This window comes from Vulpes lagopus, chromosome 2, assembly GCF_018345385.1.
Source record: "Vulpes lagopus strain Blue_001 chromosome 2, ASM1834538v1, whole genome shotgun sequence".
Lineage (NCBI taxonomy): Eukaryota > Metazoa > Chordata > Mammalia > Carnivora > Canidae > Vulpes > Vulpes lagopus.
In genome coordinates, this window is record NC_054825.1 from 81,248,623 (window position 1) to 81,271,676 (window position 23,054).

General features: G+C 58.9%; 3 protein-coding genes across 3 annotated transcripts; 1 reads left to right on the forward strand and 2 right to left on the reverse strand.

The window, feature by feature from the left end:
• Positions 1-1,082: 1,082 nt before the first annotated feature.
• On the reverse strand, positions 1,083-1,855 carry NOP10 (NOP10 ribonucleoprotein). The gene is made up of 2 exons (XM_041735422.1): positions 1,720-1,855; positions 1,083-1,440 (listed from the first exon to the last, which is right to left on the reverse strand). Exons 1-2 carry the CDS (start codon positions 1,771-1,773, stop codon positions 1,300-1,302), a joined length of 195 nt encoding a protein of 64 aa, XP_041591356.1. The 5' UTR covers positions 1,774-1,855; the 3' UTR covers positions 1,083-1,299.
• A 2,413-nt stretch (positions 1,856-4,268) lies between these two features.
• Positions 4,269-13,828, forward strand: NUTM1 (NUT midline carcinoma family member 1). The gene is given in 8 exon segments (XM_041731981.1): positions 4,269-4,299; positions 5,929-6,616; positions 8,909-9,037; positions 10,070-10,209; positions 10,681-10,952; positions 11,206-11,322; positions 11,675-11,842; positions 11,844-13,828. Coding segments are annotated over 8 exon segments (3,207 nt in total). The 5' UTR covers positions 4,269-4,283; the 3' UTR covers positions 13,521-13,828.
• A 381-nt stretch (positions 13,829-14,209) lies between these two features.
• LPCAT4 (lysophosphatidylcholine acyltransferase 4) lies at positions 14,210-22,198 on the reverse strand. Its single transcript, XM_041744029.1, has 14 exons — positions 21,288-22,198; positions 20,224-20,366; positions 19,680-19,900; positions 19,208-19,320; positions 19,040-19,100; positions 18,704-18,762; positions 18,480-18,514; positions 17,828-17,882; positions 17,630-17,712; positions 17,256-17,381; positions 16,806-16,938; positions 15,572-15,670; positions 15,034-15,190; positions 14,210-14,799 (listed from the first exon to the last, which is right to left on the reverse strand). The coding sequence occupies exons 1-14, from the start codon at positions 21,390-21,392 to the stop codon at positions 14,645-14,647; spliced, it is 1,545 nt and encodes a 514-aa protein (XP_041599963.1). The 5' UTR covers positions 21,393-22,198; the 3' UTR covers positions 14,210-14,644.
• Between the last annotated feature and the right edge of the window lie 856 nt (positions 22,199-23,054).

Genomic DNA, 23,054 nt, shown 5'->3' on the forward strand with positions numbered 1-23,054 from the left:
CCCTCTGCCCCCATGCCCACTGCCCTCCCCTCCGCCCCCAGCCACTTGTGCCCACACACTGTCTTGTGCTCTGTAAAGAAAATAAAATCTTCTTATATATATATATATATATTTTTTTTTATTTATTTATTCATGAGAGACACAGAGGGAGAGAGGCAGAGGGAGAAGCAGGCTCCCTCCCAGGAGCCCAATATGAGACTGGATCCCGGGAATCCGGGATCAGGCTCTGAGCCAAAGGCAGATGCTCAACCGCTGAGCCACCCAGGTGCCCCAGTAAATAAAATCTTAAAAAAAAAAAAGAAAAAAGCTAGGTGTATTTGAGGAGACAATTCCTTGATGGAGGGAACTAAAAGCCTGGGAATATTTTCAGAGTCAGTAAACAAGTATAAACGCCTTTGTAGGGATCTCTGGGTGGCGCAGCGGTTTAGCGCCTGCCTTTGGCCCAGGGCGCGATCCTGGAGACCCGGGATCGAGTCCCGCGTCGGGCTCCCGGTGCATGGGGCCTGCTTCTCCCTCTGCCTGTGTCTCTGCCTCTCTCTCTCTCTGTGTGACTATCATAAATAAATTTAAAAAAAAAAAAAAAAGGCCTTTGTATTCACAACAGTTCTACTCGTAACACAGTATACATACATGGATATCCACCACTAATCCCTATCAGATTTCAAGCTGGAAGAGGGCTTAGAAACGAGAAAAATGAGACCAAACTGGGTAAACGACTTTCTTAAAATTACGCAGAGGGGAAACTGCTGGTCTCCTGACTTCACTGCATTCCCTCTACAGTATAGCTGCTATTATTTTTCAAGCAACTCCTCCAGTTGAGTCAAATGTCATTTCAAGGGGCAAGAAATCATCTAAGTGACACAGGGGTATTCTCCAGGGCACGCTTACACTTGCAGGAGTCTCAACCATCCATCCCGTTCCCCAACACCCTGTTGCACACAGCACTACTGCTACAGCAAAAGCGACCCAAGCGGTCTTGTACCCCTTGGGTCCTCTCCCCTCTCATCTTCTCTTTTTGTCTGTTTCTTTTTGTTTTTAAGCCCCTACCTTCCCCCCCCCCCCACAACATACAAAACAAAAACTCGTTCAAATCATTTTAATAACCTCGATCTGACCCAAAATGCGAAACGATTCTAATTAGGTCCCTTAAGAGGGACGCTACCATCACTGCTTCACAGGAGCAGGCTCGAAGGCAACGAGGACAGCGGGTTCCCAAGCGCAGGGGTGCGGAGAGTCTGAAGGGCCTCTGGTTTCGGAGGGTCCCTGAGGGACAGCAGGAGACGCGAGAGCTGAGGGACCTCAGAGCACAGGGCGCGGCTGCTGGGTCATCAGCACCTTGAAGCGTTTCTTGACGGTGACTCGGTGGCGCGAGTACTTGTCATCTGGGGAGAAGCGAGCGGGGTGCGCGGAGCAGGTCTGCTGTCCCATGGGGTCAAGCTTCTGCCCGAAGGAGAAAGAAAATGTCAGGACGGGAATGGCGGGAAACCTCCCTCCCGAGCGCCGACAGGGAGGCGGAGGCCGGGCACAGGCAGGCGGCGCACGACAAGGTGAACAAGCAGGCGGGAGGCGGGCGCCCGCAGCGGCCGCCCCACGCTCCTCCGCCGCTCGGGCTTTCGGGCTTTCCGGGCCCCTCCCCCACCCCGGCAACCGGGGGCGTCCCCGCCGCCCCTCCCCGCTGCCGGTCGGCATGGCTGTTTGCCACCTGCCTTCTTGTCTCACCTTAAGCGTATAGACCCGCTGCCCCTGCTCGTCGAGGTAGTACTGGAGGAACATGGGCACGCGGCACGCACAACGCCCCACGCGGTCCGCAGCCCTCGCGGAGACGGTGTCACGTGCCTGCCGAGCTCCTTCCGGCGCGGCCGGTAGTGTCTCTCGGGGCATGCCGGGAAGTGTAGTCCACTGCGGCCTTTCTCCCGCTGACCGGGAGGGGGCGAGTTAGTGCGGGATTTGGCCCAGTTGCAACCCAGTTGCAATCTCGCAGGCGTCGGCTTCCAAGTTGTTGCAATTTTGCGGGCGTTGCGGGGCACGTGGAGTGTGCCCACTGTGTGCAGGACGCTGCTAGGCGCTGGAGGGGGGTGGGAACGAATATGGCTTGAACTTCGATGCAGGGACTCTGCCCCTACGCGAGATGCGCACCCATTTCACAGGCAGTGGGTTTCTGGGGCCTGTGGAAACAAAGGCTCCGGGATGCGGAGCCCCTTTATCTTAGGGTACAAAGAAGAAAGTTTTCCTCCCTCCCCTCTTTTCCACCCGGTTCCCCCGTCCGATTCTAAAGTATTGGCGGCAAAGAGTGCATGACGGGTATTCGGTGTCAGGTGCAGCGCAGGAGCGTGCAGTTACTTTATGAACCTGGCGAAGCGCATTGTAGTGGTCGGACCCAGGTTCAAACTCGGGCCTCTCCACCACCAGCCCGGCGCCCTTTCTTGTAGTGGTGAGTAACAGCAGCAGCACGGTACGATGCACCTCCGAGGGTGACTTCGGATTTTTAAAAGAACGTAGAAATTCTCCTTATGGGACTCTGAGCTCTTTATGACAATTGGAGCCCAGTTATCATTACATTAGAGATTGTTGTTGCAGTGTTATTTACAGCGGCAAAAGCATTGGGACATTTGTTGATTTTGATTTTGTTAATTTTGATTTTCTCGATTAATTTTATAACCGAGAAAAGCCTGAAAGGGTTTTTCTTTTCTTCTTTCTTTCTTTCTTTCTTTCTTTCTTTCTTTCTTTCTTTCTTTCTTTTTCTTTTTCTTTCTTTCTTTTTCTTTCTCTTTCTTTCTTTTCTTTCTCTTTCTTTCTTTCTTTCTTTCTTTTTCTTTCTTTCTTCTTTCTTTCTTCTTTCTTTCTTTTTCTTTTTCTTTCTTTCTTTCTTTCTTTCTTTCTTTTTCTTTCTCATTCTTTCTTTTTCTTTTTCTTTCTTTCTTTCTTTCTTTCTTTCTTTCTTTCTTTCTTTTCCTTTCTCTTTCTTTCTTTCTTTCCTTTCTTTCCTTTCTTTCTTTCTCTTTCTCTCTTTCTTTCTTTCTAAGAATATAGTCTGCACTTATTTGTAGTTGCATAAAATATCTCTGCAAGGATTCACAGGAAACATATTATTGGTTTTCTCTGGGATAAAGAACTTGGTTCCAAAAAGAAAGAGGGAGGGAGAGAGAAAAGGAGAGAGAGACATAGAGAGAAATCAGTTCCAGAGGAAAGAAGTGGGAAGGACACTTGCTGTATATTCCATTTTGCATAGTTTGACTTTAGAACGGTGCTGATTTATTTCCCGTTTCAAAAACTAAAATAAAAAAAAAAAACTAAAATCATTTAACAAAACCTTTAAACAACAACATAATTTAACAAAAAAAAGACTTTTTGGTTTTGGAATTTCAGGCTGAATGGCAGTTTTGGATAGAGTGGTGCTTTTCAGCCAAGGGTAAGCTGAACCTTCTGTGGACTGCAGGGCTGATGGTCATGGACTGTCAGGGACTGCAGAACAGCTTTGTAAGGACATGTGCCACAGCCAGATGCCCAGGGTTTCTTTCTTTCTTTTTTTTTTTAATTTTTATTTATTTATGATAGTCACACAGAGAGAGAGAGAGAGAGAGGCAGAGAGGCAGAGACACAGGCAGAGGGAGATGCAGGCTCCATGCACTGGGAGCCCGACGTGAGATTCGATCCCGGGTCTCCAGGATCACGCCCTGGGCCAAAGGCAAGCACCAAACCGCTGCGCCACCCAGGGATCCCTGCCCAGGGTTTCTGAGACAATCCTAGTTTCAAACATTCCATTCATTTGATCCTTAGATACACAGACAATATGCTCTGAATTTGGTTTAGAAAATATAGGCAATGTTGAATTTAGTTAAGGGTCTGCCACAACCTATTCATAGGAAGTCGGGTACAGAACTGGGTAGGATTGGAAGGCACAAAACTGTATATATTGGTGAAGAAACGTATAGGTAATCGAGATGTAAAGCTGTATTGTTGGGAATCAAAAAGAATTTATAAATTGCCCAAAAAAGACACAATCAACAATCAAGTTGCTCTGGTCTGGCTTGGGGGGCACTCCTGGTTACGGCCTGCGTCCCGGAGCCCCTTGGAACCTCTCTACCTGTGCCCCAGCCCCCCTCCCCTCCCCCACTGCAGAATGCCTTGAGTCCTAGATTCTCATTCCGTTCTGATCTGGTCTTTATCTTCCCTTCCTTGGATCCCTATATCTACTGGGGCCAGGTTGCCCTCTGGGTCCTGGACCCGACTGTCTCATTCTGGAGGCTTCCGGACAGCCACAGTTAGTGTCCACACCTGAGAGGATGGCTTCGGATGGAGGTAAGTCTGCCAGCAGTGGGAAAGGTCCTGGGGATCTGCTCATGTCCTTGGGGATTCAGATTTGACACTTTACCCGGGGACCAGCTTTTGGGGCTGACCTCGAGGGATGTAAGAGCACTAGAGCCCTGCAAAGCCCTCTGTCTTGGGGAGGCTGGGGAAGGAGACTGTGCCATTACCATGGAGATTAGGGGATGAAGAGGGCCTCCCCGGAGGCAGATCAAAGCCCCTCAGAGGAAGGTGCTAGAGTGTAGGAAAGGAATGGCAGTTAGCAACTTGTTTCTTGGAAGAGGGATCTCTCCAACGTGTGTTTGTGTGGCAGGGGCAGGGCCGTGTGCGGCACAAGTACTGCAGGGAGGGTTCAAGGGGAAGGTCCAAATCCCCATTTCTTTGGGCAACTGGAGCCTGCTCTAGAATGATGCCCTGAGAGCACTGGGCTGGAGCCAGTCTCGATCTTGTCGAGTGGGGTGGGTGGAAATGTTAGCTGCAAAACTCTTCCCCGGGTCATCTGTTGCCTCATCTGTAGAGCAATGTCCTCCCAAAAGTGAGACTGGAAGGTACCAGATGGGCCTCTGCTCAGAGTCTCGTGGCTCCTTTTCACCCTGGTGATGGCTCTCTTGCAGTTGTGGGGCAGCTTCCCTTGTCCTCCCAGGCCTGGAGACCTAGGTATCTCCAACCACAGTGAGAGCTGGGGCTTCCCTGAGATGCTCTTGGCTTTTCAGGCCTTTAGTCCTGTTTCGCATTGTGGAGAACTCCCAGGCCTCTGCTCTGTGATCAGGGTGATGAGTTGTCCCCTTCATGGTCAGGGAGTGGACGCTCAGTGTGGTTAGTTTGCCCGGGGAATGTTCTTTAGTAGAGGGGCAGAACACTTGTATGAAATTGGGCAAACCACTTGTAACATGGTGAAAAATCTCAAGACGCATGTCCTGAGGAATCACGTACACATCTTATGTATGTGCCCTTGGGTTCTTAGGCCAGAGTCCACGTGGGTCCCCAGCACACACTGTGGTTAGGACTTCACTGTCCCTCCTTCACAGTGGAACCTAAATTTCTGCTCTTAGGCGTCCGAGCAGAAGGACTGCAGACAGCCTGTGTCACCAGACTGTAACGTGTCCTGCAGCTGCTTAGAGCTCTGGAAACCTCCCTTCCTAGACCGCCCTCACAGCGCTTGTTTCCTGGTCCTTATCTGTAGTCATTCCTGGCTGTTGTGTGACAAAATTTCTGGAAACCAAACATCTAATCCACCCACTCTGTCCAGGAAACAGTGCCTGTGTGAGCCGTGGCGGGGACCTCAGAGCCGTGGGGCGCGGCGCTAAGGTGGTTTGAACGTGTTTGGAGTGGGTGGGACGGGTCCCAGCACTTGTGCGCTGGGTGCCGTGTGTAGGGAGTGTGAGCCCAAGCGCCCAAGGGTCACGCAACTCCTCTAGGGCAAGCACTCTCACCCAGGAGTAAGGGACGTCAAAATCCCTTTTGGAGGACAGTTGCCAACGCTGCAGGGTCCCCCAGCACACCCTTCCCTCACCTGTTGGGGGCGGGCGCTCTGAGTGCAGGGACTAAATGGGATTCCAACGACCCACCCTCTGGCATCCTCTGCTCCTCCTCCATTCCCTCTTTTTCTTCTCATCTCAACAGCACCTCCACTGCCCGGACAGGATGTGACCCTGAAACCCGGTGCTGCCCTGTGTTCTTTCAGTGCACTCCCCTTCCCCCAGTCTGCTCCTGGCCCACCAGACCAGTCCCCCTGGGAGCCGCCTCCACAGTCCCCCCTGCCTCCAGCATTCTCTGCAGGGAACCCTCTGGTGCTCTCTGCTCTCCCTAGCCCATTGTTGGTGACAGGGGATGGGGGCCCTGGGCCCACTGGGGCTGGAGTCGTCAAAGTCAAGATGGAAGGGGGGCCGGTGGAGCCCTCTCAAACTCAGAGTTTCATCCTCACTCAGCCAGCCCTCAGTTGGATCGCTGCAGGGGCCCCTGAGGGTCCTCCTCCCCGTCAATTCGTGACAGCCCCTAACGTGAAGACCCTTCTGCCCACCAAAGCCATTGGGGTGAGCCCGGAGGGCCTCGCGGGCCTTCCTGCTCAGGCTCCAACACCAGCTGCCCAACTGGCCTCCGTCGTGTGCCCAGAACAGGCTTGGCCAGGACCACACGGGGCAACTGGAGAAGGAGGTCCTTCGGCCGCCCAAGCCAAGCCGTCACTGGGTGACCTCTCCTGTACCTCCAAAGGTGTTTATGAGAACTTCCGTCGCTGGCAGCGCTACAAAGCCTTGGTGCGGAGGCACCTATCTCACAGACCTGATGCAGAAGCCCTTTCCTGCTTTCTTATGTAAGTGGGGAGATCTGAGGTTACTTGTGCTAGCACTCCCCACAAGGAGTGCTTTGGGGTGGAGCAGGGATTGTGTGATTTAGGGGTCCTTGAGGGCAGGTCAGGAGGGTGCTAGAGATACTCTGTGAACAGGAAAGCATAAAGGTGCTGCTGCTGCTGCTGCTGCTGCTGAGCCTGTTTACCCACTTCCCAGGCTATATAAGCCTGCAGGTGTCTTCTCTCCAGTGAGCCTCACAGCCCTGAGTTCAGGCGGGCAAGCATTTTAACATAATCCTCATTTGTAGAGGAGAAAACTGGAGCTCAGAGGTTTCCTGTCGTTAAGCCGAGGAACCGTAAGTGGAGCTCAGGTCTCTGGCACCTCATCTGGGGGCCTTCCCATCTATTTTATTACTGTCTGACCTCACACTGAGCCATCCAAACCAGCAGGATGGGTGTTGGGCCCTGACCCTTCCTGGAGAGTGGAGGCTGCCGTGGGGCTGGGCACAGGGTGTGCTGCCCCCGCCCCCCACTGCCCCCTTAGCTTATTCAGAATTCCAGTCGGTATAGTAGGCAGGTGGTAGAGGAGCCTAGGGACCCTGGCCTAGCCTCCGCTGCTTGTGGGACTGCTGATCCTTCGCGCCCCACACTAAGGCCTGAGCCCAGTTTTCTCATTTGGAAAGGGGCTGGTTGTACCTACCTCAGAGGGTCACTGAGATGATGGAATGAGTCAGCATCTGTGACGCTTGTAGCAGGGCGCCTGGCGCGGACCGGGCCTCGTGGAGTGGCAGCTACTACCATCAGTACTGTTGTTACAGACGGGCAATGTGGACAAGGGGAAGAACTCCCAAATGGCAGGACTGCCTGTGAGTGGATGCCTAGCAAGGGACCTCGGGGTCAGGGGCTGCCTGTGGTGTTCAGAAGGCCGAGTGACTAGCCAGCTGTCTGGGGAAGCTTCTCCTCTTCCCACCCAGACCTGCTGCCTCCCCCACCTGCACGGTGCTCCCGGCATCCTATGTCGACCACTGTGTAATACATACCAGGTTTTACTGGGCTGGAGAGACAGGTGTACTGTTCCTCAGCCTCTGGGCTCCTAGAGGAGTCTCCCCCTCCCCCAACTCTGCAGTGAATACCTCTAAAGGCTCCCCCAGAGTCTTGGGTGTATACCACCTTCCACTCCCTGCTTTCTTCAGATGGCCCTGGGTTCTCGTGGAGCCCAGCAGGCTGCATTTCTCCCTCCTGGCCTCTCCATGCCCTCTGTACTCAGGGGCCCCAGGTAGGGTCTCCTCCAGAGTACGATCCAGATTCTTGGCAACAGTCGCCCGGGAAGCTGGTTGAATTCGCGGTGCGGAGATCCTGGGGCCCTGGAATTCCTTTTTTTTTTTTTTTTTTTTTAAAGTTTGAGGGTTTTTGTTTTTTTTTAAGATTTTATTTATTTATTCATAGAGATGCAGAGAGAGAGAGAGAGAGAGAGAGAGAGAGAGGCAGAGACACAGGCAGAGGGAAAAGCAGGCTCCAAGCAGAGAGCCTGACGTGGGACTTGATCCAGGGTCTCCAGATCACGCCCTGGGCTGCAGGCAGTGCTAAACCGCTGCGCCACCGGGGCTGCCGGCCCTGGAATTCCTAATTAAAACATGCTCCAGCAGGTGATTCCAGGCATGTGCTTGAGGATGCAGGCAGGTCAGAAGGGCAAAGATGAATCAGGAAGAGCTTGAGGAGTATTGACAGTGGACTGTGTGAAGGGCATCCCAGAGGCAAGAAGACACTTGAACACCAATAAATAAAAACGCCACACAGCCTTTCATCCTTTCATTAGACATTCATTTGGGTCAGGGAGTGCCTTTTTTTTTTTTTGAAATTAAGAGCCTTTGGGCAGGGTTAAGCCTACTTTACCGTGAATCCACTGCTTTAATAAGTGCTTTAACACTTTTATATTATATATTATATTATATTATATTATATTATATTATATTATATTATAATAAGTGCTTTAACAAGTGCGTTCTTCCTAATGTTTAGTCAAGGGTGGCACTGTGAGGATTGGGGTGCTTGATTTCAAACTTTGGGGGTGGCATGGGCAGACTCAGTCATCTGATCTTGAGTGAGATTTGAAGATTTCAGCAGGAAGAAAGTCCAGTGTGGTCGATGGATGGATGGGAGGTTGGGGGTCTGGAGGTCCAACAAACGGTGGAGCGTGACAAGGATCGGGAGGCAACTTAGATCTACTGAGGGACAGTGGGGTATGTTGAGGTGTTTGTGAGGACGGGTGGATTGGGGGTCCACTGTGGAGCATGACTGACCTGATGGGGGTTTTAGCCCCGTGTTTCGCTCCCTGGCCCGGCTGAAGCCTTCTATGACTCTGGAGGAGGGACTGCCAAGGGCTGTGCAGGAGTGGGAGCACACAAGCAACTTTGACCGGATGATCTTTTATGAGATGGCAGAAAAGTGAGTCTGAGCAACCCCCATTCTCCTGAGGGGTTCTGGGCGGCTGAGGGACAGGGGCATGGGTGATTATTAAAAGGGGTGCCAGGAGGACTGGTGTAGACTAAGGCGGGGCCTCCTGGATTTTCACGGCTTCCACCACCTTGACCCTCGGGTTTTCCTGTCCTCCCTTGGAAGCTCCCCCTCCCTCAGATCCTGAATCGTACAGGTCCTTGATACTGAAGCTCCTAGAATGCGGTTGGGGTCCAATTGGTGTAAAAATGCCTTGCCAAAGGGACCTACCCATGGGGAGGTGAGCCCTCCGAGGCAGGTTCTCTCCTGTCTCACTGACCAGGTAGCTAGTGGCTGCTGATGCAGACCTTGAGACCACTCCTCCTCTGGAAAAACCGCCACAGAAATCCCCATTATCCTAGGGAGAGCCTGGTGCGTGTAGAGCTTTGGTCAGGCCAAGGTCCTGGATGCCCACAGTGGTCTTCTGGTTCTCCATGACGGTCTCCTTGGTTAAAGAAGCAATTCCGAGGAAAATTAACCCTTTCTTCTGAAGCTTGGTTTCCATTTCTTCCCTTGTAGACCTCTTAGAATTAGTGTTCCTGGCCCCCCAGGCCCGGCCTCAGGACTTGGGTCTCAGCACTGCCTCCTGGTGGGAAATGCCTTGAATTGCTTTAGGATTTCAGGCATCTTTTGTGGCTGTTGGTGGAGGCAGACGGAGGAGCCAAGCCGCCTAGCCAGGCTGGCAGTTGGGACCCTGTTGGGCCTTGGCCGGAGGCTATATTAAGGCTGTATTAATTGCCACTGGATTCACTCCATGATGCTGGGTGAGATCAGGGATGACATAGAAGTGAAAGCCGTGGCTGTGTCCTGGAGAAGCCTGACAAGCTCTAGAGCGTTCATTTATCTCAACAAGTTTCCAAGTGGTGGCTGCTGGTCAGGGATGTTGTGGGGCTTGCCCAGAATGGTTATTGGGCTCTCTGTGAGCAGCACCCTCCCGGTGTCTGGCCTCCTCGGCACTGTCCAGGCCTTCCTCACTCTCTGCAGGTTCCTGGAGTTTGAGGCTGAGGAGGAGATGCAGATTCAGAACACGCAGCCGACTAGTGGGCCCCAGGGCCTGCCGCCCGCAGCCCCTCTGAAACTCGAGCCTCCGGGGCTTGTGGCCCCTGAGCTCAGCCAGCAGCCAGGTGAGGCTCCCCACCTCCAACAAGGGCCATGGACCAAAGGCTCAGAGGGGGTGTGCACAGAGCAGGCGTGCATTGGGGGAGGCGGCGCCCTTGCTTCTGCCCTGAGGCTCCACACAGGACACGCGTGCACAGCAGGCTGGGTCTCTGGGTCCCTTAGTCCCAAACTTTGACCTTGGCCCAGTGAACCCATGGCTCTCTGAGTGAGCCATACGTGACTGCATAATAGCTCCTCTGCCTGGGAAGTGGGGGCTGGGTCAGGACGGCTCGGAATCTCAGGGCTTCCCAGATGCCTCAGTGCTTCTCTGAGAGCCTCCGGGCCTCTCCCGGGCCGGTCCTGCTTCAGGCCGGGCCCAGCCCGGGCCCAACCCGGGCCCATCAGGGCGAACCCGGATGGCTGCCCCAACTGACCCGGGGTGGGAGGCGGAGGCCACGGCCCCTCCGCCTCTCCCCATCCCTCCCCCACCCCTCTAGTGGACATTCCCAAGAAGGTGGCCCCCAGGGCACGCGCCCCCCGCCGGCGGCAGCGCAAACCCCAGAGGCCTGTGGTCCCTGAGGCGCCCAAGGAGGTCCCGCCGGAGGCCGTGAGGGAGTACGCGGACATCGTGGAACAGCTGCTGGGGGCGTCGGGCTGCAGACAGGACGACGAACAAGAGCAGCAGCAGGACGAGGAAAGGATGTGCCCCGACCCAGGCCTCCTCAGCTACATCGACGAGCTCTGTTCGCAGGAGGTCTTCGTCTCCAAGGTGAGCCGAGTCCGCAGGCTGCTTTCTGGTGGAGCCGGGGTGGAAGGCCCTGGGTTGGCCCGAGGCAGTGAGGAACTAGGCAGTCTTCCTGCTGAGAGGTGGCTGTGACCGTGTGCCACTGGCAGTGGTCAGGGTTAATGACAGCCCTGGGTGGGCTGGTGGTGGGGTCAGGGACACGTGGCTCCTCTTGAGCCTGTCGCTTCGCAGGTTGCTTCCCATCAGGACTCGCATTGTTTTTCCCATGTTCCCCCAGGTGGAGGCTGTCATTCATCCTCAATTCCTGGCCGACCTGTTGTCCCCAGAGCAGCAGAGGGACCCGTTGGCCTTAATGGAGAAGCTGGAGCAGGAAGAAGGACTCAGCCTTGCCCAGGTACACCTGGGAGGTAGAAGTGTCCCAGTAGGAAGCTTGTGTGACTATGTCTAGCCCTACTCTGTCCTGGATGGTGGAACTCCTGGAGATGGACGGCCCCGGGGTTGGGGTTCAGGTTCAGGCCAAGCAGGCAAGACATTGTGGACACTCAGGGATGGGGAGCAAGTGTGCGGGATCAGAGCATGGGGATGCAGCCCATGGGGGCAACAGGAGCGGTGGCATCTGCTTTTGGTGCTGGGACCCGTGCCACTTGCTGGCATCCCTGCCCTGCACAGTGCTGTCTCCTCACTGCCCCTGAGAGAGCCCTTCTCCCGGCCGCCTGGGAGACCATGTCTCCCTGTTCTCCTTCTAGCTGGTCCAGAAGAGGCTCCTGGCCTTGGAGGAGGAGGATGCGGAGGCCCCTCCTAGTTGCAGCGGAGCTCCGTCGGACTCTAGTCCCTCTGGGTCGGACGAGGATGAAGATGGGGGTGGGCGGCTTCGGCCCTCCCCTGGGCCTCGGGTTGCTGGGGGTGCCCGTTCACTTGGGAAAGGCTGCTTCTCCAGGAGAACAGGGGGGAGAAGTCCAGGGTGGGGAGCGGGCTGTCGATGGCCTACAGGAGGTGCACAGAGATGGGAATGCTGTGCCGCCCCCCAGCAGCTGGGACCTGCAGCTGGACCTTCCAGCTCCACAGGGGCCTCGAGGGTCCAGAAACATGGAGAAGAGAGGGACCAGGAAGGTGACAAATCAGATGTCCCCACATGGGGTTGACCCTCTAGGAGGTGTCATGTCACTGGGGCAGCCCCTGGTGGTCGACAGAATTGCCGAGACTCTGCCCCTTTGTTGGCAGGGAGGCCCCCCACCTGACCCGGGTTCTGGTTTGGGTGTGCGACTTGTAGAGCTGGCTCCTCTGCAAGGACGAGGGTCAGAAGAGCAGGTCCTGGGGCTGCAGACAGGACAGGGGCTCGGGGGGCCTGCAGTGCTTCCTCAAGACATGGAGCCGTGTGCAGTGCCCCAGAAAGGCTCTTCAGGAGCCGTGTGGGGGGAAGGCAGAGATCCTCCGGGGCTTTCCAGTTGCCATGAGAACCCGTCCCCCAGAGCGGCTGGTGACAGGGATGGGGATGTAGTCTCCCTCAGTCCGGGACTCTGGCTGAGCAGTGAGCTGGCCGCCGCGGGCTTGGAGCTGCCCTTACAGATGGACGAGGTCACAGAGAACTTCCACAGCGGGGAGAGTGTCCCTGAGCATCGGGGGGGCTGCCGGGCAGGGGGCTCCGGCGGCAGCAGGTCTCAGGGTCCTGGAGAAACCGTGGCACCTGGAGACGAGGGGGGCAGTGCAGCTCCCTGCGGAGGCACAACTGGCACATGTGCCCCGCGGAGGGGGGACGACTGCAGCCCGCCGGGCCCCCTGGGGACCAGCAGCGCATCCCTGAGGCCCGGCGTAAACCCAGAACCGGGCCCTGAGGCTGCGGGGGAGCCCAGTGGTCTGTGGCCGCAAGGATGCCCCCCTTTGCCCGAAGGTAGGCCCAGTGCCCCCGCCCCGGGACCTCCCAGGGGAAGCCTTCAGCCCGCGGGGCCCGGCCACGTCCAGGTGCTGGGGGCCGCCCCGGGGGCGCGGAGCGGAGGCCGGTCCCGTCCTCCCGGGCTGGGAGCCACGGGGCAGCGCGTGCACCTGCCGCATGTGGGCGAGGCCCGCGGCGTCCGGGGCGGGGGCGGGGCGGATGCAGACCCCCGGCAGCCTCCGGCCTCGGAGTCCTTCCCGGGGAGCCGGGAGGCTCAGGCCCAGGGGCCGCCCGAGGCCGCGAGTCCCTGCCAGGGCCTGGGTGGACCCCGCGGCTCTGCGGACGGGGCCAGAGGGGGGGCGGGGGGCGGGGGCCCGGGCGAGGACCCGGGCGAGGGCGAGGGCGAGGACGAGGACGAGGACGAGGACGAGGACGAGGACGAGGCGCTCTCCGGCTTCGCCTGCCTCCTGGCGTCCAAGCTCAGCCTGTCGCCGCGGGACCCGGCCTCGACGGGGCGGGGGCCCCTCGGAGCGCGGCGCGGCCTGGCCTCGGGGGCGGGCATCCTCGCCCCGGCCCCCGCCCCGCCCCCAGAGGGGCCCGGCCCTGGCGCCCAGCGCGGCCTCTGCAGGGACGAGCCCCCCGCGCGGACCCCGCAGCCCCGCAAGCGGCGCCGGGACAGCCTCGGGGGCGGCCGGAGGAAGAGGCGGCGCCGGAGCCGGTAGGGCGGGACCGGGCCGCCCCGTGCCCCCGGGACGCGGTTGTACGGGGACGAGGAAAATAAAGATGTTGTGGTTGTTGGGAAAGGCCTGCAGGTGCCCTCCAGGTGCTCTTCCGCGCTCGGGGCGGGGGCACTGCGGAGGGGCGAGGAGCTGCGGGGGTCCCGGCCCGGTCCGCACCTCCAGCCTCCGGGTCAGCTCACTCCCTGACCCGCTCCGCCCTGGGCCCTGGGCCGTCCCCAGGGACCACCTTGTCTCCCCCCCACCACACCCAAGAGCCCAGGCTGGACCGGGGCACTGCCTCCACGACAGGCCACTGCTATTGGGCTCCCTTGAGAAGTCTGTAGGATGGAAAGATGCCTTTTTTTTTTTAAACCTATCAGATCTCTGGGTTAGAGATCTAATTTCCTAAATAGAATTAATTTTCCATGACTCTATCTAGACAGCACCTTTCTTAGGGGGAAGTCTTGTTTCTTTCCCCCTCCCTTGAATAGGCTGGACGGAAGGGGCTTAAATGTCCTCAATGCATCCAGCCCCTGGGCAAACAGGGTCCCGAAGCTGCTCTGAGCTGCAGGGCGGATGCGGTAGCTCCGGACATTGCTCTCTGCTCCTGGGGGGGGGGGGGGGGGGGGGGGGGGGGGGGGGGGGGGTGGGGGTGGAGGGCTGCATTCTCAGTAGGATTATTAAATATAAAATGGTAGCTATTTTTTTAATCTCTAACAAGGACAGAACAAGAGGGAATAGGCCAAAAAGAGGTTCCTGAGGAAGTCTGTTAAAACGTACATGTATATAGAACACAGCAGGCACACGTAGGGCGACAACAGAAGGGGGGCTCCAAGAGCAGAATGACCTCTGCAGGGAGGACAGCCCTGGGGAACCTCAGGCTCTTCCCACCAGAGCAGGCAATTATTAGTCCCTTTTGTTCCCAGCTGGTACTATCAATGTAACAGCTCATTTTTTTCTTAAATAGATATAGATATATATTTATATTTATATATAAAATAGTTTCTTACAAAAAAAAAAAAAAAACAAAAAAATCAACTTAAACAACAATAACGAAAAAATCAAGCAGGAGCAGAAGTGGGCTTGAGGCCCAGAGCAGGCCAAGGTGAGCTGGGAGGCAGAGGTGCTCAGTCACCCTTTGGCTTGGGCACTGGCACAGTCCCATTGGCCAGAGCAGCGGGGCTGCTGGGGAAAGAGGCATGTGGCTTCCGGGACGGGCGCAGGTAGGTGTGGAGGAGTGTCCCGTGGAGCGGGTCATGGAGGGAGAAGTCCTGGAACTGACCTGGACACATCAGTGAGACAAGGAGAAAAGTAAAACGATCCAGGAAGGTGGGGGAGAAGGCAGCCTTAGTCTTTGGGAGTCGGGGTGCCCTGTCCTTCTCAACCTCTACTTCACTTCTCAAGTCCAAGCTTCCGTCCTCCGCCTCCCAACAGGGAACGCCCCCTCAGGCCACCGGCTCTAGTGTTTCCCCACCCCTCCCAGGGGCTGGTGGTGGCAGAGAAGGCTGTGACTCACAGAGGGAAAGGCCTTGGCGGGGTCCCGCCTGGCACAGCTCGGCATGCAAAGTCGCAGCGGCGGGGCGGGGTGACCCCAGCAGCAGGTGCAGGATGGTGCTGAAGCCGTCTTTGTACAGCAGCCGGCCCGCCTCCTCCACTTGCTCCTCGGCAAAGAGCTGGCACACAAGGGACCAAGTCAAGCCCGGTCCTCATGCCCCAGCCTCAGCCCCACAGCACCCTGCAGGTTGGCCTCACAGGCTCCTCCCCTCTCCCATCTTGAGAGGACAGAAGAAGGGCCCCCTGTCTCCCCTGCCCCTTCTGCCCTGGGCCCTTTGTGCAGAACTAGAAGCTGCAGAGCTGATGCTCTTGCCCTGTTCTCAGCCAGGCCTCAACGACGACTGGAGTTCTGTAGCCTAGACGGGGTGGCACTCGGGTGGATGCTGAGCGCTTGGTATCCAGAAGCTACTGGGAACAGTACCCCACATAGGCCTCTTGGGTGGATCGGCAGGGCCACCGCATGTCTCCCACCCCAATCCCGCCCCTGACCCCCCTGAGACCTCAAAGGCCAGGCGCATCAGCTCCTCCAGGCTCCTGCCCCCATCCAGAGCTGCCAGTGCCAAAGCCACGTCTCGAAAGTCCACCAAACCCTCGGCATCCTGGAGGGAGAAACCCGGGCAGCATGAGGACCAACCCTGTGTTCTCCCTCTTGCCCTGGATTTTGGTTCCTCCCTCTCCTCAGCAAGCACAGAGATGACCTGGTGCCTGCTTCCCCCGAGATCTGTGAGCTCTAAACTCTCCAGGATTCCTCATGGGTTCACTCATCCCCACGCCACCTGGTGACAAAGCTTTCCACAGGGATCTCCCGTAAATGTGAGGGAATCCCTCAGGAGTGAAGTTGTTACCATCAGTGTCTGACGTACCCGGCACTGGAAAAACTGGTTCTCCGCTGACTCAGCCTACCCGCTGGAGAACTGGTCTAGCAGACTAAAAGGGGGCCACTGGTGTAATTCCCTACCGAAAAACCCAAGGACACCTGCCATGGTGAAACCATGCCACTCCAGTTTTGGCTCCGCTCTCTACAGGTGAGGTGGAGAAGCTCCCCCTGACAGTCTGCCCTGAGCCAAGGAATCAGCGCCCCTGGCTCACTCTGAGGATGCTGAGAACCACAGGGAGCTCTTGGAGGCCAGTGGTAGTCATTGGCAAATGTTAAGAATCTCCTAGGATTATTATAATGCAACAGGAACATATGGTTAAGTCCCAGGAAATCTATGGAGTGCCCACATTCTTGGGATAGCTCAGGAATCCCTCTGAGAAGCCGTGGGTTACTCTAAACAAGCACTGCAAAGACTGGAGTCTCACACCCATCGCCGTCTAACCGCTCCATGTTTTCCCCTCCAGAGGTTACCTTCCCAGCCAACTCCTCCCTGCGACCCGGAGGTGCCCACAACGTTGTACGGTCCCCCGTCTCTGCCAATCTCCTAACGTGGTTTCAGAAACTTAGGGTCCTCACTGACCAATTATTTCTCCATTATTCCTGCCACAGCGATTAAGACGTTGCTCGTCAATGCACCAGGTACTCCATAAAAAACAAGTCTCCCGGTGGAGCTCAGGGGAGGAGCCAGGGGAGGACAGCTCAGGGGAGGAGCTCAGGGGAGGACAGCTGCTGTGAGAACACCCCGTGCAGCTTCCAAGCCGGCCACCTCTGTGGCCAGTTGGACAGCGTCCTTCTAGCCTGCAAGTGTCAGCCGCAGGGCAGGGCCTGGGCTCTGGCCCGTGTCCCAGCTCCTTTACCTGCTGGAAGTAGCTGAAGGCCCCAGCCGCTGTCTGCGGGTCAGAGAGCTGGAGCTGCTTGGCAAACTCCTCCTGGTTGATTCTCCGGCTGCGGCCTGGCTCTGCCCCGGCATCCACACGGCCAGGGGACAGCCTGCAATGGAGCAGTGTACTCAGCAGCTTCCTGAACACACTGCCCAGGTCCGCAGCCACCCAGCACGGGTGTACCTGTGCTCTCCTGATAAGGACTCTGACTCCCGGCCTCTGAGAGCCAGGCCTCTTTCCTCACTGCGCTTATTCCACAGCTTTCGCTCTCTTTTCACCTCCTTCCTGTATTCCGTTATCTTAGAGACAAATTTCTCTATCTCCCCACATGCTTTTTTACAACTTGCCTTCCTTCTTCCCATTTCTCTCTTCTTTCTTTTCTCCCTCCAGAGGACTGTGCCCAACCCTCCGTTCAAGGTCACTTACCCGGCCTTCCGAAGCACCTTTCCCAGTTCCCAGAGCTGTGGCTCCAATGCCACCTTCAGCCGGCCCACCACAATCACGGGCAAGCTGCCTACAAACTCACACTCGGTGGCTGGAATGCCCAGGGCCCTATGCGGTGGAGGGCAATGGAACGGGGGTGGGGTGGGGGTGGGAAGGGGAACAAGGCACGAGAGACATTACTGGGTCTGGGCTGCCGCACCCGGAGGAGACCAGGCCTCTGAACCACCCTGAGCTCAGCTGTTCAGAGCCCATCCCCCAGCCCACGCCCCCACCCTGCTTGGAACCTCAGTCCTTCACCTGCCCTGGCCTTCCGATGCCACATCCGTGCTATAGGAAATAGTCCATGGGATACTCACTGTGCCATCACCCTCTGGACGTTGTTGGCGTACAGGGTGGGGTTCCCGCTCTCCTCTGGGCTGGGGTGGTATACAGGCAGGAACTGAAACACGCATGGCTCGCTCTCATCATGACCTCAAAGCTGTGGGGGACCACCCCCCCCTTCTCCCTCCAGGGGTTCAGCCTGGCAGTATGGGAAATGTGGGGAGGTATCCTACCTCCACGTCCACAATGCTGCAGGGCTGAGAGGCTGTGAGCCACAGGACCTTCAGTCTAAGAGAAGAGAGACCTCAGATGCTCAGCAGTCTCTAACCAGGGGGCCTCCCACCCTAAGGAGGGGGGTGGGAAAGTTCCACCCACTCATGTAAAGTGGCCCCCTAACCATCTGGTGGGCTGGATATGTGCACAGCTGGAACACACAGGGCAGGGCCCCCTAACCACCCGGTGGGCTGGGCAGGTGTGTAGCCAGGACACAGAGGGCAGGGCCAGAAGGCAGGAGGGCAAGAGAGAGGCTGGCAGGGACGGGCTGGGGATGACCTGCCAGGGACAAGGTGTGAGCAACGGCAGAAGAGGTGAGGCAGGCCTGCTGGTTCCCAAGCAGGGCTGCAGCGGGGAGACCACTTAGAACATGGCCGGGGAGTCAGAGGAGCTCGAAAACGGCAGAAGAGTTGCAGGGGGGTGGCTGCAGGCACTTCGGGATCGTTTGGAGGGGAGAACAAACCGGGAAGCAGGCACCTCCTTCTCTAGAGTAGAGGTCTCTCAACGTGACAGTGACGGAGGTCTGTCTGCCTCGTCTGGAGACTGGAAGATGGGCCAGGACTTCTCTGGGGGCCCTGCTCCCACCCTCACCCCAGGGACCCCGAGACTCACACTCCAGGGCCCCTCCATGCCCAGCTGGTGGTATCCTGAGGAGAAGCAGATGCCAGGGGACACATATGTCACTTTTCATCCCGGCTGAGCCTCCTCGGGGAAAGCTCCCCACTCCCCAGGTTCCCGTTCCCACCCCGCAAACCCATCCCACCGCCACAGGCAACGCTGCCACTGATTAAGGGCGGATGCGTGCTCCCCGCATCCTCCCTTGGACTCAGACTCACCAGACTGTTGGGGTATTGGATGAGGACGGGCTGTACAGGAACCCCGGCGATGAAGGCTCCTGAATTCCAGTCCCACCCCCCAGCCCCAGACAGAGGTTAGTTCATGGAGGCAGCTAGAAAGCAAGAGTGTCGGGTTCTGGGACGGTTCTGAAATGACGTCTGGTCTGGCTCCGCTTCATTATAGTTTTCTTTCTGACTCCCAGAGACGTCTCAGGGTTGGCCAGGAAGTTCCCTCTCTTCCTTACTGTCGCTGTGCCACTTCCCGGGCCATTCTAGAGTGCCCTCCAAATCTGGGGCTTTTTCCTACAGCCCACCCACCCCCATCATTTTATTCACCTGGCTTGAACTTGAGCAAAGCCTTCTTGTTGGAACAGGTGCCCTCAGGAAAGAATAGTACCTGGGGGGAGAAAACCCCTGGAGTGAGCTGGGATGGCCTGAACGGGAGAGCGGGAGAAAAGCCTGTCTGGGAGCACATACAGGGGAGACCATGACAGGCTTACCCACCTGGGGCCACTTGCCTCCGGAGGTAGCCCGTCTTCGGACCTCCTCCACCACTCTGCGCCGAGACGCCGGGTCATGCCGGGACACGAGGATGGCTTGGTTGAAGCGAAGAAGGGCTGGGGTCCAGAGAGAAGAGGAGTCACTGGATTCCTACCCGGGGGCACTCAAATCCGCAATCTCTCTGCTCCGCAGTAGGAGGCACTCGCTTCTCAGTGACCTCTTTGCCCTGGAGACCCTCCTTTCACCGTGCATTTCCTTGAGGCAAGTGACCAGAGGACCTCCCAACACCTGTGCGCACCAGCCCTTGGGTACTGAGGGGTATCCATTTGCATCTCACTCGCCAGCCACAGGCGATTTCCCTCCGGACCTCTCCCTTCCCTGGAGGCCCATGATTCTCTCCAGAGCATCTCGGATTCCTGCCCTTTCTGGCTCAGAGTTGTCATCTCTTCCGTCCACCCCTCTAGTGCTCTCTCACCTCCAATTACAGGCACGGAAAGGTTCTCGGCTCGGGACACAACCTTGGGCAGGTCACAGGGCAGCAGAACGATGGGGTCAAAGAAAGTGGAGTGGGGAGCAGCAACAAGGACAGGGGCCTGAAGGCGAGAGGCCCGCTGGCCCCGGACACGAATTCGAAGGAAGCCCAGCAGGAAAAAGAGCAGGCGGCTGAGGCCCAGCACCCCATTGTGGCACACAGTCCTGCAGGGCAAGGCCAGGCATCAGCAGAGATGTGGTCCTGTCCCTCATCACCTCCAGGCTTAGGCACCCCAAAACACAGCTGCCCTTGCCTAGTCCTCCATTCCCCTGCCAAGGGGCTGGAGCCGGCCTACTTGGGACAGTCGGGGTGCACCACTGAGTGCCGAGGCCCTGGGTACTGGGTCTGAGCTGGGCTGACCCATGCTACCTGCCCAGGCTGCGGAGCAGCACCTCAGAACCCTTCCTCCCTTTCTTCTCAAGGAGGGAGAAGCAAGGGTAACACGGAAGCAGAGAAGTAGGGTCTCTGGGGGCTGAGCCCCACTTACTTCCTCCATCCAGTAATCGGCTCCTGCAGCTGCTCCTCCGTAAGACCAGCTACTTGCAGCCAGGCGAAGGGCCAGAGGAGAAAGAGGACAATGAAGGCCAGGAGCACTCGGATGGGGGCCAATAGTGCCCCCAGGAGGCAGAACTGCGGAGGGTGGGAGAAAACGCCCCTTCAGGACTGGAGGCCCAGGCTCCGCCGCTTCCTTCTCGGCCGGCACCGGGGCAGGGGCCAGCCCCTGTGCATCGGGAGCCAGGGGCGGTGGTGTGGGCACCGGCGGGGACCCACGGTGAGGAGGAGACACCCGGAACGGCGACAGGATGAAGGATTCACGGGATCCGACAGTATTTTTCGTCATCGGACGCCTCCAGCCCTGGGGGAGGCTGTTCGGAGCCTTCGACGATCCGTGCGGAGGCGCCCGGCGCGGGGCTCGGCAGGGAGGGGCTGGAGACAGGTGCCCCCCCCCGCGGCGCATCCGCAAATAGCTCGCGTCCAGCAGCAGCCAGGTGCGCGGTTCTGCCGCCTCGGCCCCGGGGCCCTGGGAGCCGGCAGAGGCTTGGGACACGCGGGGGCCGCGTCCTGGCCCCGGCCGACCCGGTTCCCCTGCGCGGCGCCCCCCGGGGACCGAGGCGGGGGGGGGGGGACGAGCACCTGGGACCGCAGCGCAGTCAGGGTTGCCAGGAGCCGGGTGGCTCCGGGGTGCCCCGGGGAGGGCGCCGTCAGCACGCCGAGCCCCAGGAGCCCCAGGAGCCCCTCGGGGCGGGGGGAGCGGACCCCGGACACTCCCTTCCCCGCCCGCCCCCACTTCCTGCGGCGGGGCCCGCTCGGCCGCCCGCCCCCCCCGGAGGTGCTGCAGTGCGGGGGCGGCGGGGGGCGGCTCGGCCCGGCCCGGGCTCCGGGGCTGCAGACCTCCTCCCTCTAACGGAGCCCCCCGCCCCCATCCAGCCCGTCGGCCCCGCAGCACGGGAAGCGCATCCCCGGCGTCCTCCGGCCGCACGACTCGGCTCTCCCGCCCCCGCCCGCCCCCGCAGGCCGGTCCCCGAGCCCCCCGCCCCCGCCACGCGCTACCTTCGCCCTCTGCAGGCGGGAGAGGCGGAGCTCGTGCACGAAGGGGTTGGGGGCGGCCGCGGGCTCGGGGGCGGGGTCGCGGGCCCCCGGGCTGCCCCGGCTCATGGCGGCGGGACGAGGCGGCGGCGAGGGCGCCGCAGCCCCGACCCCGGGCCCGGGCCCCGCTCTGCAGAGCAGCGGCTGCGGCTGCCGCTCCCACTCCCGCTCCGGCCGGGGCCCCGCCTGCTGCCGGGCGCCGAGGGGCGGGGAGCGGGCGGCGCGGCCGAGGGGCGGGGCCTGCAGCGCCCGGACGCCCCGGCTCCCCCGCGCCCGCCCGCGCCCCTGCGGCCATTGTTCGGCGGCGGCCGGGCCCGGGGCGCGTCCCCTGCGGCCCCGCGGAGCGTCCTGCGGCCCTGCCGGGCGTCGAGGTCGCCGCGGGAGCGCGGGCGCGGCCCTTGGGGCTGGCGCCGCCGGAGGGGAGCGGGGCGGGCCGGGGCTCGACTGGGAAGGGCGGGTCTGCCCCCCGGCCCGCGCGCTGCCCTCGCCGCCCCCGCCCCCGCCCCCGCCCCCGCCGGCTCCGGCCTCCTTGCACCGCTCGCGGCGCCGCCGTGGCGGGAGGACTCGGGGCGCTCGTGCCCTCTGGCGGCCGCGGGGGCTCGGCCTCGGCCTCGGCGTCCGCGCCCCGCCCCGGGCCCCCGCCCCGCCCCGCCAGGTGCCTCCCCAACCCCGACGCCCGGCAGCCGGGAGGGGCCGTGGGGACCGGGGGTGCGGGCCCGGGGGCCTCCCGCCCAGCCCAGCCCTCGTGTCTCCTCCGCGGGCGCCCCCCGGGTCTGCGGCCTCCACGCTCCAGCTCCGAGCCGGCTCGGGACACGCGACAAGCGGCAGCGCCGGGGCCACGGGGCGGGCGGGCCCCAAGGATGACGCGGCGACCGGCTGGACGGAGCCCTCGGCTCGCCCTCAAGCTCCCGGCGGGCCGCGCGGGGGCTCGGGCCGCCGCACACATCAGCCTCGCGCCGGAGGCCGCAGTCCCCCGCGGCCGCCCCAGGTCCCCTCCCCCTCCCCTCCCCCTCCCCCTCCCCCTCCCCTCCCCTCCCCCTCCCCTCCCCCTCCCCTCCCCTCCCCTCCCCTCCCCCCCTCCCCCTCCCCCTCCCCCTCCCCTCCCCCCTCCCCCCTCCCTCCCGGCCCCATCGCGGACGCGCCGGATCCCGACCCGCGCCCTGGCAGCATCCGCGTTCTCGGGGAAAGAGCGGGGCATCCTAGTCAGAACTTAGGCATTTCTTAGGCTCTTGGAAAAGATTCAGGGGCTCACTCACCTGTTAAAAAACTTAAAAATCATTTCCAGCTTTTTTGAGAAATTACTGACATGACGTGTAAGTTGAAGGTGTCCAACAGGATGATTAGGTTCATGGACATCTTCTGTCTCCTTCCTAAGGCAGAGCAGGTTTCTATCCATCTTGGGTTTCCCCAGGTAGTTGAAATATTTTCATGATTTTTTCTTCAATTAAGGCAAGTCGTTAAATGCAGGGTTACACATGATTTGCTTTTTATGCATTTAATATTTTAACATGAATTATCTATAACCGTACCAGGAAGAGTTATCAAGCATAGGACTGAAAACCATAGAGTAATAATGATTATATGTAAATTGCTATGTAATTAAATTAAGCATGACCACATATGATCAATGATGTACAGAGAAAGTTTTGATACTAATTTCTGATTCCATGGCATTGATGAAAATCCTTAGGCAATGCATCTGGTGCAGGTATCTCTTCTTTTATCATTGTC